The sequence below is a fragment of the Salvelinus fontinalis genome, chromosome 17 (assembly GCF_029448725.1).
Source record: "Salvelinus fontinalis isolate EN_2023a chromosome 17, ASM2944872v1, whole genome shotgun sequence".
Classification (NCBI taxonomy): domain Eukaryota; kingdom Metazoa; phylum Chordata; class Actinopteri; order Salmoniformes; family Salmonidae; genus Salvelinus; species Salvelinus fontinalis.
The window spans coordinates 22,392,393-22,410,740 of NC_074681.1; the positions used below are offsets into that span (position 1 = coordinate 22,392,393).

The 18,348-nt window shown below is 43.2% G+C and overlaps 1 protein-coding gene across 4 annotated transcripts in view; it reads right to left on the reverse strand.

Annotated features, from left to right (window-relative positions):
- LOC129813984 (phosphatase and actin regulator 1-like) overlaps positions 1-18,348 on the reverse strand; it is an 82,898-nt gene that overhangs the window by 15,309 nt on the left and 49,241 nt on the right. For all 4 annotated transcript variants that reach the window (XM_055866677.1, XM_055866675.1, XM_055866676.1 and 1 more), the window contains exons 3-5: positions 10,944-11,024; positions 3,825-4,031; positions 2,363-2,771 (exon numbers count right to left, since the gene is read on the reverse strand). In XM_055866677.1, the coding sequence (XP_055722652.1) occupies positions 2,363-2,771; positions 3,825-4,031; positions 10,944-11,024 (697 nt within the window). The remainder of the gene's footprint in view (positions 1-2,362; positions 2,772-3,824; positions 4,032-10,943; positions 11,025-18,348) is intronic.

Here is an 18,348-nt window from a genome sequence, read left to right on the forward strand (position 1 = left end):
CTGGAATTGCCTTGACGCAGTCGATGTGCGAGGTCGAGGCTGTGCCATTTCTGGATCATGGTCATTAGCACCAAATTGTCCACCTTGACTTGCAGCCATTGAGCTAGTGAGACAGACAAACATATCTGGTTATCCGAGCAATAGGTTCCTAGCAGGGAGGTCAGTCTGACTGCCACATTAGCCTACATACCATTAGAAAAGGTTGGTGACCACTGATCGGAGTCAAAATCATTTTCAGCGTCAAAAAAAAAGCAGAGATCTAGCGTTCAGAATAGTTTAAAAACACTACTTGAAAAAAATGGAAGCCTATGCAACATTACCTTATAAAAATAGTCAGAATGAGGATTGTGCAGTAGACCTAATACATTAATCACAGCATATTGGCTATACTTGGTCTGCCAGTATTGTTATTCTCAGACTATACTATGTATCAAAACTCAAGCTTTGATAAAAAAATAGATAAGTTGTTTCACTTGTGAGGCACAGCTGAGCATAAATTGAAATAAATGATTTTACTGAACTGATGGTACCAGCATCCGATGCTCAGTCTCAGCGGAGGGAGAGCGCAGCAGAGGGCACCTGCTCTCTCATTTCCTCCGGTGAGACTGACCAGAGGGGACAGTCGTCCACCTGATGGCGAAACTCGGGTCACACCACATTATTTCTACCTCATGCACAAATTCATGTTGTTCCTATGACCAGAGAAAGTGAAATATTCCTAAATTTAAAAATTGACGTGAGCTACTAATAATAAAACGCAGGCCTAATGATAACTAATTCATTACAGATGCAGTGCTGGTTGTAGCGCAAGTGAAATTAGGGAGAAGCACATTATGTTTTGTAAAAGTCTTGAATATAAAAAAAAAAAAAAAAAACTTTTGACAATGCTGTATAAAAACTTAAACTCACTCAAAAACAGTATTCTTTGACAGTCTCTCTCTGGTCAAGGTTTTAAAAGTTATGAAATCTCACGTAGACTAGTATCAAACTTTGCTGTGGGGTTGTGGAAGCTGTAGGCACAGTGATTTGAGCTATCCAATTGGCCAGCACAGTAGGCACACTTGATTTCGCTCTCCTGGGTCGCCGGGTAGGCAGTGTTCGTCCCTTCAGATAAATGAAATGGTTCGAAATGGGAACACCTTGCCTACCCAGCACGCTGGGCTTCTGAATCAAGTGCACCTGCCGCCAACAGTGCAAAAAATAGGAACGCAAGGCTTTATCGTTGGCTTTTCTACAGAAATGTTTGGTGATTGACTAGGAATGCCTTGAAGATCACGGTTGGTGACCACTGCATTAGATATTTGCACATATCCTTCACATCACAGACCATTCAGGTTCAAAGTAACAAAGTTGTCAATCAACTGGGTTGATGAGGGGCTGGTTCCATACTGTAGTCAGTTGTAGAGCGGGGTTTAAATCTACATATCAGACAGCCCACACTGCTATCACGCTATGACTAATCACAAGCCCCTGCTGTGAGAGCCCACTAGGGACCATTCAGCTCACCATGAGACACGCAAAGCAAGCAATCAGAGGACCAGGGAGGGACTGTGTGTGTGCATGAATAAGATGATCCCCTGCTGTGAGATGGTATCATACTCATGCATACATAGTCAACCTGAATGAATAAGAGGTCTGATATTTGGTTGTAGAAATAAGAGATTCTAGTTGTTCTACACTACCCCTCTACACATGATATTCCAGTCTATACAAATGATACGATAATATTGGCTGTACCAACTCAATTCAGTTGAAAGATAAGGGAGAACAGCTGATCGATTCATTCCGGTCTAGTTTTTTTGTCCCAATTTTGAGATATTTGCAACCAAGTGTTACATAAAATAGAGAGAAATTACGTCCAATTCCCCAATACATTTCTCCGTATTCATTTGGCCAGTGTCTGCTAGGGGGAGGGAGGACAGGCTGTGGCATCAGTTGTGCCAGGCTTGCCTCTGGAGGCGGCCTGTGTGCCATGGTGCCACACAGTCTGCTATCAAAGTGGGCCACTCTGTCGCAGTGGAACGGGGCGAGCTGGGTCAGACCTCTACATCAAAGCCACATGGTGGCAGCCTGACCCCAATATCACCAGGCAGGGGTGATCTGACCTACAAACCAGCTGAACCCGCTATACTGAACAGATAATGCGTCTTTAATACATACAAGTCTTCACAGTTGATTAATTTACCTACGGTGAGTGTCGGAGACAGAAATATATGATATAGAACGGATGTTACACTTCACTCCCATCATAAAGTTGTACCATCTAAACTCTTAATTTCTACCTGCAACGTCCTGAACAAAAGCTATACAACCATAAAGATACATAATGGTTTTATTTAATAATGTGTATACAACAACTCACTTCTCCAGCCTCTGCAGGTTGAAGGCCAGCGTCTTGTTGAGCTCCTCAATTATGCGGCTGGGGGCATGGCCTTGCATGGAGCCGTACTGCAGATGGAGCTGGTGGCCTTGGTTGTGTGCGTGTCCGTGGTTATGGTGCTTCCCGCCCCCCTGGAGCCCCTGGTGGAGGTTGGCTAGGGATGTGAGATGCGAGGGCAGCAGAGGGCCATGGTGGAGGGGGTGGCCTTGGAGGTGGCCATGGGGAGGGGGGAACTTCGACTGGGAGAAGGTGCTGAGGGGAGAGGGTGAGGAGCAAGAGTTGTCCATTCCCCCTTGAGGCACACAGATCATCACTTTCTTGGGAGGTAGAGGAGGAGATAGCTTGCCTCCCTGGCCTGGCATACAAGGCAGCTTCATCTGCTGGCAAGAGTCTGGACAGAGAGACAGATGAGTAGAGAAAGACAGAAACAGGTAAACATCAATGGAACTTTTTTTCTGAACCCAACCAAGCCGCACTGCTTCTTGACACAATGCACATCCAACCTGGAAGCCAGCCGCACCAATGTGTCGGAGGAAACACCGTAAACCTGGCGGCCTGGTCAGCGTGCACTGCGCCGGGCCTGCCACAGGAGTCACTAGTGCGCGACGAGACACTAGCGACCTGCCGGCCAAACCCTTCCTAACCCGGACAATTGTGCGCAGCCCCATGGGCCTCCTGGCTGCGACAGAGCCTGGACTCGAACCCAGTCTCTGGTGGCACAGCTAGCACTGTGATGCAGTGCCACCCAGGAGGCCCCTTCCACCATGTCTTAACTGGTAAGTGGTGAGTATAAGTAAGACTACAGATTAATGTGTCCTGACCAGGGAAAACGCAGGAGGGCTCTAAGCACAATCACCAAGGCATATTGTAAGAGACGGGCAACAGTTGGATAGAGCAGATCAACATGACAGTGTACAGTAGAATGTCCAGGTTTGATTGAGCAGGGAGAATTAGATTAGGCTATTGCCACTTCTAGCACAGACAGGCAGACAACAGCTGACATGGCTACACTGGGACTTAATGTCACTAATCTCTCCAACAGCACAGACACAGTGTGTGCGCGCATGTGTCTACTGATATAGGTTTATGATTATTCAACTACATAACTGAACAAACTTTCACTGTGTATGTCTCAGAGCTCTGTACTGTAAGCCATTTGCCAGTTCAGTCAATCGTCTATCTCGGTATTCAGTCCCAATGTCCCAGTTGTTGACAGGTCTGGGCCTTAGGTGTACACCTGTGTTTCTCCTTCCTCACTCTCAGGGGAGACAACTACAGGAAGAGCCTGACTGACACCATCCAATCCTCTTTCCTTTTGTTGAAGGAGCTCAGCATATCTCGTTGTGGGTTTCACACGTCTTTGGCACATTAACAGTGCCTTTGTATTAGTCTAACAAGGGGCATTAGTGGCAGGGTCGCTGTAGTTGTTGGTGTGTGTGCTTACCTGTGCTGTGGTTGGGGATCCTGTTGAAAGGTTTGGGGGGCAGCGCAGGGGGCTGTTTGTGGTACATGGGGGTCTTGGCGACATTGTCCTGAACGTTGCTGGGGAAACCAACAGATTTCTTGGAAGGCAGGACCATGGACGACTTCATACTAGAGGGCTCCCGAGTGCAGACTCCACCCTCCATCGAGGATCGGAACTCCACAGTTGCTGGAGAAAGACAAACACCAATTATAAATATAATGTACAGACAACTGGAAATGAACGGTCTACGAAGGTGAAGAGAAATAATGTGCTGCATCATGCAAGTGAACATGAATGATATGATAGTGACACACAGAGTACACTAAACATTAGGAGCGCCTTCCTAATACGGAGTTGCACCTATCCTTTGCCATCAGAACAACCTCAATTTGTTGGGGCGTGGACTCTACAAGGCGTCGAAAGTGTTCCACAGGGATGCTGACCCATGTCAACTCTAAAGCGTCCCATAGACTCTGAACAGCATGGCGCCGACAGAGATGGTTGTTCTTAGGAAACTATGCAGTATTTAGTTATTTTTATTGTATTATTTCTTACATTGTTACCCCAGGAAATCTTAAGTCTTATTACATACAGCTGAGAAAAACTATTGGATATAAGAGCCACGTCAACCCACCACCAAGGAAAATGGATTTAATTCCAGTAGGCAATCCAAAACAATGACACTGCAGAAGGGGCAGACGAAACGGCCACCTGGCCAAATTCAAGCTAGGGTTGCCTTCCAGAGAGACAGAGATTGTAACATTCTGTTTCATGGAAACATGGCCCTCTCGGCATATGTTGTCGGAATCGGTTCAGCCACCGGGCTTCTCTATGCATCGTGCCGACAGAGATAACCACCTCTCTGGGAAAAGGAAGGGCAGGGGTGTATGCTTTACGATTAACGACTCATGGTGTAATCATAACAACATACAGGAACTCAAGTCCTTCTGTTCAACCAATCTAGAATTCCTTACAATCAAGTGCCGGCCATTTTACCTACCAAGAGAATTCTCGTCAGTCAGTCACAGCTGTGTACATTCCCCCTCAAGCAGACACCAAGACAGCCATCAAGGAACTTCACTGGACTATATGCAAACCATACATCCTGAAGCTGCATTTATTGTAGCTGGGGATTTTAACAAAGCAAATTTGAGAACAAGTCTACGTAAATTCTTCCAGCATATTGATTGCGGTACGCGCATGCGCAATCCTCTCAACCACTGCTACTCTAACTTCCGCGATGCATACAAAGCCCTCCCCCGCCCTCCCTTCGGCAAATCCGACCATGATGCCATCTTGCTCCTTCCGTCTTATAGGCAGAAACTCAAACAGGATGTACCAGTGACGAGAACCATTCAACGCTGGTCCGACCAATCGGAAGCAACGCTCAAGATTGTTTTGATCACGCAGACTGGAATATGTTCCGGTCAGCCTCAGAACAACATCGACCTATACGCTGACTCGGTGAGTGCGTTTATAAATGTCTGAATATAAACAGTGTAACTGTACCCTCCGCAAGGCAATCAAACGAGTGAAACGCCAGTACAGGGACAAGGTGGAGTCGCAATTCAATGGCTCAGACATGAGACATATGCGTCAGGGTCCCTCACCCTCCGATTCAACAGGTCCCAGACGTGCTCAATGGTATTGAGTTCTGGGCTCGTCGCTGGCCATGGCAGAATTGACATTCCTGTCTTGCAGGAAATGCACAGAACGAGCAGTGTGGCTGGTGGCATTGTCATGCTGGATGGTCATGTCAGGATGAGACTGCAGGAAGGGTACCACATGAGGTAGGAGGATGTCTTCCCTGTAACGCACAGCATTGAGATTGCCTGCAATGACAACAAATTTAGTCCGATGATGCCAGTTCTTGCTGTGCGATGTTACCCCACTCTTCCAAGGCACCTGCAAGTTCCCGGACATTTCTGGGGGGGAATGGTCCTATCCCTCACCCTCCGATTCAACAGGTCCCAGACGTACTCAACCTGCTCACCGCCTCCACCTCCAACTCAATCCCGCTTCAGAGTACAGGCCTCGGTGTAACGGTCATTCCTTCGACGATAAACATGTTCCAACCATCACCCCTGGTGAGACAAAACCGTGACTCGTCAGTGAACGGCACTTTTTGCCAGTCCTATCTGGTCAAGCAACGGTGGGTTTGTGACCATAGGCAACCTTGTTGCCGGTGATGTCTGGTGAGGACCTGCCTTACAACAGGCCTACAATCCCAGCCACTCAGCCTATTGCGGACAGTCTAAACACTGATGGAGGGATTGTGCGTTCCTGGTATAACTCAGGCAGTTGTTGCCATCCTGTACCTGTCTTGCAGGTGTGATGTTTGGATGTACTGATCCTGTGCAGGTGTTGTTACACATGGTCTGCCACTGCAAGGACGATCAGCTGTCCATCTCGTCTCCCTGTAGCGCTGTCTTAAGCGTCTCAGTACGGACATTGCAATTTATTGACCTGGCCACATCTGCAGTCCTCATGCCTCCTTGCAGCATGCCTAAGGCACGTTCACACAGATGAGCAGGGACCCTGGGCAGTAGAAAGGCCTCTTTAGTGTACTAAACTGTGACCTTAATTGCCTACCGTTTGTAAGCTGTTAGTGTCTTAACGATCGTTCCACAGGTGCATGTTCATTCATTGTTTTTGCTGAGTTTATACCATCTATTGCACCTTGCCTATGCCGCTCGGCCATCCATATATGTGCATATTCTCAATCACCCCTTTAAATTTGTGTATATTAGGTAGTTGTTGGGGAATTGTTAGATTACTTCGATATTACTGCACTATCAGAACTAGAAGCACAAGCAGTTCGATAATACCTGCATTAACATCTTCTAACTTTGTGTATGTGACAAATAAAATTTGATTTGTATCAAGTTGGCTGGATGTCCTTTGGGTGGTGGACCATTCTTGATACGCACAGGAAACTGTTGAACGTCAAAAAACCCAGCAGCATTGCAGTTCTTGACACAAACTGGTACGCCTGGCACATACTTCCATACCCCGTTCAAAGGCCGTAAATATTTTTTCTGGCCCCTTCACTCTCAATGGCACCCATACACAATCCATGTCTGAATTGTCCAAAGGCTTAAAAATCCTTCATTAACCTGTCTCCTACCTTTAATCTACACTGATTGAAGTGGATTTAACAAGTGACATAAATAAGGAATCATAGCTTTTACCTGGATTCACCTGGTCAGTCTCATGGCAAGAGCAGGTGTTCTTAACGTTTTGTACATTCAGTGAGAACATACAGAAATCCTCCCAGACAGGTGTTTTGCGCCCATCATTTCTTGTTGTGTCAACCGCAACGCACCAGAGCGCCTTGTTCCCGTCGCTTCAGGTCTGACAGCTTCTATTGGACCAATTCCTCACATATAAAAAAAGTTATGAAATGGTTGCATAATGACTGCAACACCTTGGAGGTGTAACTGGGAGACCTGGTAGGGAGACAGACTGATGTATGACACATGGGACCTCATATGGGCTGTCAGATGAGAAAAGTCCCTATTGTGACCACAAGTTAATTGAAGTAGTGCAACTTTTCTTGGTTGACTTTCAAAAGCCCTTTCCTCATGCACACTGTCAGGTAAGAGACCGTTGTTTCTAAGGACCACGAAAGCTGAGATGCAATGAGTAAGCCTAATACAGCACGAGCCAAATCAGGCTGAGAAACAGTCGTTCCAATACAAGGACAAGGTTTGAGAGGGATCAGACAATCCTCTCCCTTTCCCAGGTGCTATCAATACAAAGGATGAAGGGTGATTTGGAACACAGTAGGCTACTACAAAAACAACCATTCATATTGTAGAAAACAACTTACGTTATCACTATCGCTGTAATTTTCATTAACCAACACTCCCATGTGAGTGCTACAGTAGGAGGGTTTGGACACAGACAGTTGGGGTGTTACATTAAATCCAGGCACATGCAGCACATGCAGCAGTGTCAGCCAGTTAAAAGCTGATTACACGCCAGCAGCCAAATCAGAGGAGAGATTAACAAATGTTTTGGGAACTGATGTGATTAAATCAATTCTGATTAATGAAATTCAATCTATTTTCCCTTTCAAATGACAGCTAATGGCAAGTCTCATAAGACCTCCATCCAGAAAACATACATCAACCATTTATGCCAGCAGCACTGGCAAGGCACCTCCTACTCTGTTCAATAACTCAAGTCATACTTACAACTATTCCCCACAATCAGAACAAATCATTTTCAGCATAAGAGAAAGTGGATTTTCCCCCAAATAGTTAAGTGGTGATATAAACTAACAAACAAACAAACATCTTATCCAGGATGAGACTGGATTGGTAAAATGGAAAAAAATAAACGAGCTAGTCCAGTGACAGCAGATGTATTATTAATCAAATGGCTAGCCGGACTATTTGCTTCGAACCCCCTTAATTTTTTTTTGCAATGACTCTGCACACTCACTGGTCAAAGGTCAAAGGAATTGTCCAAAAAGCTCAGAGACAGGATTGTGTCGAGGCACAGATCTGGGGAAGGGTACCAAAGCATTTCTGCAGCATTGAAGGTCCCCAAGTACACAGTGGCCTCCATCATTCTTAAATGGAAGAAGTTTGGAACCACCAAGACTCTTCCTAGAGCTGGCCGCCCAGCAAAACTGAGCAATCGGGAGAGAAGGGCCTTGGTCAGGGAGGTGCCCAAGAACCCGATGGTCACTCTGACAGAGCTCCAGAGTTCCTCTATGGAGATAGGAGAACCTTCCAGAAGGACAACCATCTCTGCAGCACTCCACCAATCAGGCCTTTATGGTAGAGTGGCCAGACGGAAGCCACTCCTCAGTATAAGGCACATGACAGGGCGCTTGGAGTTTGCCAAAAGGCACCGAAAGACTCTCAGACCATGACAAACAAGATTCTCTTGTCTGATGAAAACAAGATTGAACTCTTTGGCCTGAATGCCAAGCATCACGTCTGGAGGAAACCTGGCACCATCCCTACGGTGAAGCATGGTGGCGGCAGCATCATGCTGTGGGGATGTTTTTAGTGGCAGCAACTGGGAGACTAGGGAAAGATGAATGGAGCAAAGTACTGAGAGATCCTTGATGATGTCCTGAGCGCTCTGGAGCAGGTTCTCAGGCTGGGGTGAAGGTTCACCTTCCAACAGGACAACGACCCTAAGCACACAGCCAAGACAATGCAAGAGTAACTTCGGGACAAGTCTCTGAATGTCCTTGAGTGGCCCAGCCAGAGCCCGGAATTGAAACCGATCGAACAGCTCTATATTTATTGTAGCCAGCAGTAAGTACCAGTAGTATAGCAATGGTTTAGGAAACTGGCTCGTGTTCTGACAAGTTGTCCACAGAGAGGGAGGCAGAATGCTTACTTCACCCATCAGCATCTCTTAAACCCTGATGGACTTTCTACTTCCTCAGAAGATATCCTGACTAACAGGGGGGGAGAACCTCTGTCAGATCAGAAAACATGTTTAGATAAAACAAAACACAAAAGTTTTAGTACACCTACTCATTCAAGGGTTTCTTTATTTTTACTATTTTCTACTTTGTAGACTATAATGAAGACATTAAAACTATGAAATAACACAGACGGAATCATGTAGTAACCAAGAAAAAAAAAAGTGTAAAACAAATCAAAACATATTTTATAATTGAGATTCTTCAAATATCCACATTTTGCCTTGACAGCTTTGCATACTCTTGGCCTTTTCTCAACCAGCTTCACCTGGTATGCTTTTTCAACAGTCTTGAAGGAATTCCCACATATGCTGAGCACTTGTTGGCTGCTTTTCCTTCACGCGGCGATCAGACTCATACCAAACCATCTCAAATTCGGTTGAGGTTGGGGGATTGTGGAGGCCAGGTCATCTGATGCAGCACTCCATCACTCTCCTTCTTGGTAAAATAGCCCTTACACAGCCTGGAGGTGTGTTGGGTCATTGTTTTGTTGAAAAACAAATGATCGTCTAAGCCCAAAGCAGATGGGATGGCTTATCGCTGCAGAATGCTGTGCTAGCCATGCTGGTTAAGTGTGCCTTGAATTCTAAATAAATCAGATAGTGTCACTAGCGGTTGGAACTAAAAATCTCCAATTTGAACTCCAGACCAAAGGACAAATTTCCACCGGTCTAATGTCCATTGCTCATTTTTCTTGGCCCAAGCAAGTCTCTTCTTATTGGTGTCATTTAGTAGTGGTTTCTTCGCAGCAATTCGACCATGAAGGCCTGATTCACACAATCTCCTCTGAACAGTTGATGTTGAGATGGGTCTGTTATTTGAACTCTGAAGCATTTATTTGGCATTCAATTTCTGAGGCTGGTAACTCTGGGTCTTCCTTTCCTGTGACGGTCCTCATGAAAGCCAGTTTCATCATAGCGCTTGACACGTTTTGCGACTGTACTTGAATTAACTTTCAAAGTTCTTGAAATGTTCCAGATTGCCTGACCTTCATGTCTTAAGTAATGGACTGTCGTTTCTCTTTGCTTATCTGAGTGGTTCTTGCCATAATATGGACTTGGTATTTTACCAAATAGGGCTATCTTCTGTATATCACCCCTACCCTGTCACAACACAACTGATTGGCTCAAACGCATTAAGAAGGAAAGAAATTCCACAAATTAATTTAAGGCACACCTGTTAATTGAAATGCATTCCAGGTGACGACCTCAAAGCTGGTTGAGAGAATGCCAAGAGTGTGCAAAGCTGTCATCAAGGCAAAGGGTGGCTATTTGAAGAATCTCAAATATATTTTGATTTGTTTACCACTTCTTTGGTTACTACATGATTCCATAGTTTTGACGTCTTCAATGTAGAAAAACCCTTGAATGAGTAGATGTCCAGAAACTTTTGACCAGTAGTATACACACAGTCTCAATCTGCTAAGTGTTCTATATTTTGAGTACCTAAAATGTATGTATGCATCATGAGTAAATTACTTTCTGAAAGTGATGGAATTTGGCATTTAGCTGAGCAGAACACCCAAGTCACATTCACGCAGCTCAGTCCACACACACACTCATTCACTGTAGGCTTAACAAAACGATGAGACGACTAAAACCATGATTTTTTAATGGCACATGAAGTGAATGAGGAAAGCATCTCACCTTTCTCAAAGATCTCTTTCAGCACACCTCTCTTGATCAGCTCTTCTCTGCTTTGCCTTACCGACATCTTCCTCTCCAACGCTGAGGGGAAACATGATTGTTAAATCATATATCAAATCAAGAGTGTGTGTGCAGGAGCATTCGTACATGGAAAAACAGGAATACTATCTTCGATATTAAACCTACAGTAAATCCTTGAACAGGTTGTAATAGAGCCAAATCATAAGATTAGGAAAACAAGGATGAGGTTTATTTTGGGATCAGCATCACCCATGTAATCAATATGTTAAATATTAAAACATTTTCCCCTGGTTATTTCTATAAATGTGTTCATTTGGCTTCCAACATTGATTGGCACACTTGCGACTGAACCCTAACGTCATAAGCACTCTGGGGGCACTGATAATCATGGGTCCTGTGCATCACACTATGTTCCCAAGAGGTCATGCATTCATTCACCATGGGGACACGAGGGACGGGTGATTTTTTTAATTTATTTTTTATATATTCCTTTTCACTTAGTCTGAAATATTATGAACTGGTGACCACTGCCCATCAAATTCACTAGCAATGTAAAACGGGCAGTGAAATGAAAAAGTGGCCTCTATATAGTCAAAATGAACACCTAATCCAGTTGTAAAGCACTAGCCTTAAGCCAATGAAGATCTTCAAAAGGCATGAAGGAGGATGTTAACCTAATTTGTGAGAATGATGAGAATAAAAAAGGCAAAAAGGTAATGCATCATCACCTCCCATAGTAATGCATTATGTATGAGCACATCGGGAAAACATGTCCCAAAGTTAATGCTTCTATATTTAGAACTCAGCAGTTGAGGGACTTAACCATTTATCGCTGGGCTGAACAGAGGCAGTTTACCGTCATGTTAGTAATAATACATGATTATTTTTTTTATCTACCCCAGCAAAGGAACCAATTAAGAATGTAAAATGAGGATCAGCAAAAACACTTGAGCAGCACTATGTGCAACAATCTCCCTGCAGGCCACCGGCTCTGGAAGTGAGACTATGTGTATGTGCGCACTCAAACGCATAGTATGTGTGCAAATGTGGTGTGTGTGTAATAAGGAGCTACAGCTCTCTCGACAGTAGGGGCCAGGGCCAATACACCTAGAACCCAAACAGAAGGCACACATGAGAATCATTCAAAAAAGGTCAGAAACTGTTGTGAGTCTCTAGTGCATGCAGTCAGAGTGAACCTCAGTGTTCTAATATGTCACATCACATAAAGTTCTCAACATTATGAACTCTTCCAGGACATCCAGATGTTTTAATACACCATCCACATTTCAAAGATTAGCCAGAGAAGCTCATTGGGGATGGGAGAAGTGGAATTTGGGCAGTGTGTAAAAATATTATATTTTGAAGAACTGGACCGCTATACCAAAATATAATGCCATGAGCAGGATATCCACCCACATTACTAGTACAGCAGACAGGCAGAGGAGTAGAAAAGCACTGTAATTTTTTATTTCATTTTTTTAACTCCCACCAGAGTTGTGCTCAATTCAGAATTGAGACTGAAATTCTTGTATTGAAGTAGTAAACAGGATACAGAATTGCAATTCAAATGCCTCTTCTAATCTATGTTAGGTGTAGTCTATACAAATACATACTGTACACAAAACAAACATGTCGTTATATACATGCATATAAAATATTGGATGAAACAATTGATCCTCAGGACAAACTCTTAAAATGAATGATCGAGGAAAACAAAACCTGTACGTAAAGATTGTAAATTAATATATTTCATTATGACCTACATTTTGTTCAATATGTGGAAAATATTACATGTCCCAGAATGCAATTGACCCTAAAGCCTTACAAAAGAAGCCAAACAAATGAAATGGTTGGTGGAAATATAAATGGCTATTCTAAGCACTAAGGTTAAGAGTATAAGAACATTGTTTCCAGAGAAAAGGGATACAAAAGAATGTATCTGGAAGTGTGACCTGTCAGAGTCAATGAAACGCATGTTCTACGACTGAGTGGAATTTCTTTGAATTGCACAGAATTAAATTCTACTTCCTGTGACTGAAATTATACATCCTGTGGAGTGTGGCCAATTAAAAGTTCAACTCAGGAGTTGAATGGGAGTCAATTTGAAAATTCTGAATTGAGCACAACCCTGCCTCCCACCCTATGCTGGGTGTGTGTCGCATTTGATAAAGCACCAATCACAGCAACATCATACCCCCAAAACATGCTAAACTCTAATCATTACCAATAACAGGGGAGGCTAGCATTTTTTTGGTGGTAGGATCTCACTAATCATTCACAATTAAGTCATGACTATACATAATCATGGTAGCATCCACATTAATGTAGAAGTGTTCAGAAACATATTTAATTCCTATTTACAATAGAAGTGACTCCAATGACAATACATTACCATTCATTTCTATTGAGGCACAACATAATTCGAGACGATCAAAACAAACTGCAGCCAACAAGTATTTAGAGTCACAAACTTGATACAGTCCTTGCGTGCTAGAATATGTTATAAAATTCTACACTATTGACTACTCCAATACACTTAGTGTATTTGTCCAAATAATTAGGACACCTTCAAAATGGGGGGACAAGATATATCAAGTGCTTTCATTTCTAAAACGGTAAAAACAGAACGGGAAATTCTGTAATGTTGTCTCATAAAAAACATTTGATATCAAATCCAAAATGCTGGAGTATATAGCAGACCTTTAACAGCTTTGAGGATGAGCGCAAGTGAACCCTGGAACCCCAAAGAACTTAAGTGCGTTTGTAAACAGCTAGCTAACTTAGTCTAGTTGTTGTTTTCTCATGAACAAAATTTGCATTCGACCTGCCAGCAGCATACCACCCTGCATACCACTGCTGGCTTGATTCTGAAGCTAAGCAGGGTTGGTCCTGGTCAGTCCCTGTATGGGAGACCAGATGCTGCTGGAAGTGGTGTTGGAGGGCCAGTAGGAGGCACTCTTTCCTCTGGTCTAATAAAATATCCCAATGCCCCAGGGCAGTGATTGGGGACACTGCCCTGTGTAGGGTGCCGTCTTTCGGATGGGACGTTAAACGGGTGTCCTGACTCTCTGAGGTCATTAAAGATCCCATGGCACTTATCGTAAGAGTAGGGGTGTTAACCCTGGTGTCCTGGCTAAATTCCCAATTTGGCCCTCAACCATCACGGTCACCTAATAATCCCCAGTTTACAATTGGCTCATTCATCCCCCTCCTCTCCCCTGTAACTATTCCCCAGGTCGTTGCTGCAAATGAGAACGTGTTCTCAGTCAACTTAACTGGTAAAATAACAGATAAATAAAAAAATAAAAAATAAATATGCTATTGGTTTACTATTACGAGTCGGTTGTAGCGCTACAAAGGTACTGGTAAGCAACAATGCATAGACCTAGAACATGAATGGCCAACCATGCTTATAGCGCTCTAGCTACTCTGTGCAGGTATCAGTTCCAGGCCAGCCCTGACATTCTGCATATTATTTGTATTAGAGACTTTATTTAACTATTCAATCTCGTTAGGAGTCAGATTAATGTCTAAACACAGTAACCATTTACACAGGCGTCCTTTGTATAATATGAAAGTGTTGATTATTTGATTTAAGTAATAGTTTGGTCATTGAACATTCCCTGTTTTGATTTTATTTGGTTGTCACTCACTCATTTTGTCTGATATTACAGATTTGCAGCGGATGTCCTTGATCATTAGTGGGTGTAACAATTCCTGTATGGCTGACCTAGGATACAACCTCTGTCCACAACAGCACTTCATACTCACAAACCAGCATCCATTATCTTGGTTGGGCTAGGATAACAGTACTTTAGGTCTCAGGGCGGGTGACATCACTTGGTCTTTCCTTGATTACTCGTATCCCATTGCAACTGTATTGGAGGTTAAGTTCCCTCCCCTCTGACCTTCTCCAATGGGTTTTTAGGAGGCGGGGAGAGGAATCGAGGAAGGATAAATTGAGAAAGAGCCTAGCACTCACCCCTCTGCTACACTCACTGACCTTCTCTGCTTCAACCTCAGCAGGCAGCAGCGCAGACAACCGAGTCGATCAAGCACCCACAGAATACATTGTGTATTTAACTCTGCTACATTGATGCCGGTCACAGTCAGTGGCGTAATTGAGAGGGGTATGACTGTAGCAGGGGTGAGCTGTAGCCACTGATGTCATCCCCCTGATACTTTAAGTAGTAGTCTATCATGAATGCATCTAGATTTTAAATAGCATAAGCATCTCAGCTGATTTCCTATTGCAATTTTGCACTGATTTACTTAATTCTGCTACACTCACTGTCCTCCTCCAGTGGGCCGGGACGCAAATCCTAATCAAATGACACTAGTAGCTAGCATGCCAACCATTGGCGGGGTTAATGCTAGAAGGGATCTAGCTTTTGTCAGAATGTACTTTTTCCTAGCAGGTTTCGGAGAACTTACGCAACAGGTTAGCATAGTTAACGTGGCAGGTTAAGGTTATAAAATGGGTTAGGGTTAGCTAAAAATATCAACTTGATGTAAATTGGACAAAATCTGGATGCCATCTAGAAATGAACCCTCCAGTGGTTGGCATGCTAGCTACAAGTGTAATATTTGATTAGGGTTAGCATCCTAGCCCGGTCAGTCATACAGAGATGAAACTCAAACAGTACATGGCTACTTTGCAGCCCATGTAAAGTGACCCTTCACTGTGGTCACTCTTCAGTATATTTTTGTCTTGCCTCCACTAGCTGTGCTCTATCCTTTTGGTGACAGTGGATGGGAGATTATTTATGACACGCATGCTAAATGCAGACATGGGATTAGTATTGGCCTCGTGGGCATGTCTAATGCACTTGTACATGTGGCATGTCATTTCTATACTGAAACAGGATTAGCAAATCCTCACACTTTACATTGGGATGTTTTCTTCATTTGAAATTATACTAATACAAATAGGAAAAGCACTCGCATCTGAGAATGTACGTGTGGAAAATAATTTGCTAATAACTAAAAAGGCTGATACTGGAAAGATAAGTGTGTAGGTTTTTCATTCGACAATTGAGGCCAACTAGATATGACTCCTACTGTACATACCGTCATGAAATGGATTGGTGCAAGCTCTCAAACTCTAGGCGGCATATTGGCTTCTCCCTACAGTTCACTTTTCTAAACATCAATATTCACTTGCGATACAGCTTTCGAAACACATGGCCCTTATCTTTCATCAGCAGTTTTGCAAAGAGCCACACAGCTATGGGTGTCTCCATCCGACAAAACTACTTTGAGTTACACTTACACACAGGTGTTCGGAGCATGCTAGATAGCCAATAAGCACAGGTGGTCGCTTCTTGTCTTCCGTAAACAAATGCTCTAACATGGAAATATGGCAATGTGGGAACACTAACAAGGTGTGTATCAATTTAATTGTTTTTTGAAAATGATTTCTCACCGATATGAAAGTTAAGGTCCTTATGCTTCTATAACCATACCGCAAGTGATGCATGTTAATGTTCAGACCGAGCTACAGAAGACGCCGTCGTCCAATGACTTGTGTAATGTAATGGACCAGAGTCATGATCAAGGGCTAGTGAAAGCCCTACCCTTGTAATGAAGGTAGTCTTAAGGATGGCATGCACAGGACAGAGACCTTATCAAATATCACCATAATGAGGGTGTGCAGAAAGGAATATTAAGGTTAATTTAATTTAAAAACACATGTTGCTTGAAATAGTTGCAATTTGTTTGCTTCATGTTATTATCCTGGTGTAATTTAATATGCAGTTCAACATTAACATAAGGTGAGCGCTAGCATTTTAAAAAATGAGTCTAGATTTACTACATGTAAACAAATCACTAGGTAGATCTCGTAACATAGTACTATTGAGGCAATAATACATGCCTCAAAAGCTAGCGGTTCATTACAACTACAGTATGTTTCTTAAATTGAAACTAAGTGGGCTATACACCTGGGTAAAATATAGTTGCATTTGAGGAAGCAGAACAAGAGCTAAGCGAGACCGATTAGTGAGGGAGAGCGAGGTTTAGAGTGGGATAATTACTGCTGCTAGCCAACTTTTGATAAACAAACAATGTGTCTGTCAGACTAGGGCAGGGCGATATGGCCAAAATATTATCACAGTATTTAAATAAAAAAGTTTTGATGGTATGCTTTTTAATAATAAAGTTCTAAATTTGCTAAATTTGCTTTCTTCAGGTTCTCACAGCACAAAAACTCGTTAAGGTTCTCATTCTTGCTGCAGCTGATCACTTTGATACTGTAGTTTATACGCCATGAACTGGAGGTTGGCGAGGGTTTTGCAGAGGCATGTGTCCCTATCCTGGACTGTTGGCTTGACAACCCAAAAATACGTATTTTAAACAATTCATATTAGGACATTTTAATCTCTGAATATTCCCTCTTAAAATCCTGATAAAGGTTCTGAATTGTGCCATTCAAGAAGCGCTTCTGATTTTTTTCTTGTTCCTCGTTAGTGTGTCCTTTTCCCCCTAGTTGTTGCTCTGCTGTTGACATCACGTTCATGTAATCTAGTGATTTTCTCTTGTGGCTGTGCTAATGATGTTACACTGCTTCTTCCTGGAGTAATGAAGACTTGTTGGCCTGTTTTCATTTGCCCTTATTGCTTTTGCTGAAAATCCAAATTCTCTGTTTGCAGCTTTGACCAGGCCATACTTTCTCAGGATGTTGCCTCTGAGCATTTTTGATGCCACTTGTTTGTCCTTGGCATTGCGCATTTTTTGATACTTTTGCTTTAACTCTGCAATGATGGCATTTTGAAACAATAAAATCCTTCAAGTTCTGAGTTCCCTTCATTTTCTGTTTTGTCTTTGGGGAATCTTGTCTGTCCATTTTCTTCATCAATTGATCATACCTTTTATTTGTATTTCTCAGTTTTCCATTAAGCTTTATCAAGTTTGACACTTGTCATGCAAAGATCTGTTTGAGTGACCTCTTCCAACATTTGTCCTTCCAGCAAGTATTAGACTTCTCATTCCTGTTGCAGATGAGGAAGGGGTATCAGGGTGTGCATCAGGGCAGGTAAGTTAGGGGCAGGTATGATGGCCTCATGTTCTGGCTGCAAGTCATCTGGTGACTGAGGTGGTGTGTTGCCTGATAGGTCGGTCTCCATTGCAACTGTTCTTTACATAGTCGGTCTTCTATTCCATTGGTTACATTTCCATTGCCGTCTCTTGCTTCTTTGTTCTCGCTTTGTAAGCGCAGAGATATCACTTCTCCCTTTTTTCTTCCAGTAGCTCTTGGTCTTTTTGCAGATGTTCCTGGTATCGTATAGGATCATTTTTTATTTTGTTTCTGTTGGTGACCTCTGTTTTTAGAAGATGCCACAAAACATCAAAGAAATACCACCTAAGTTTTCCAATTGTGCACACC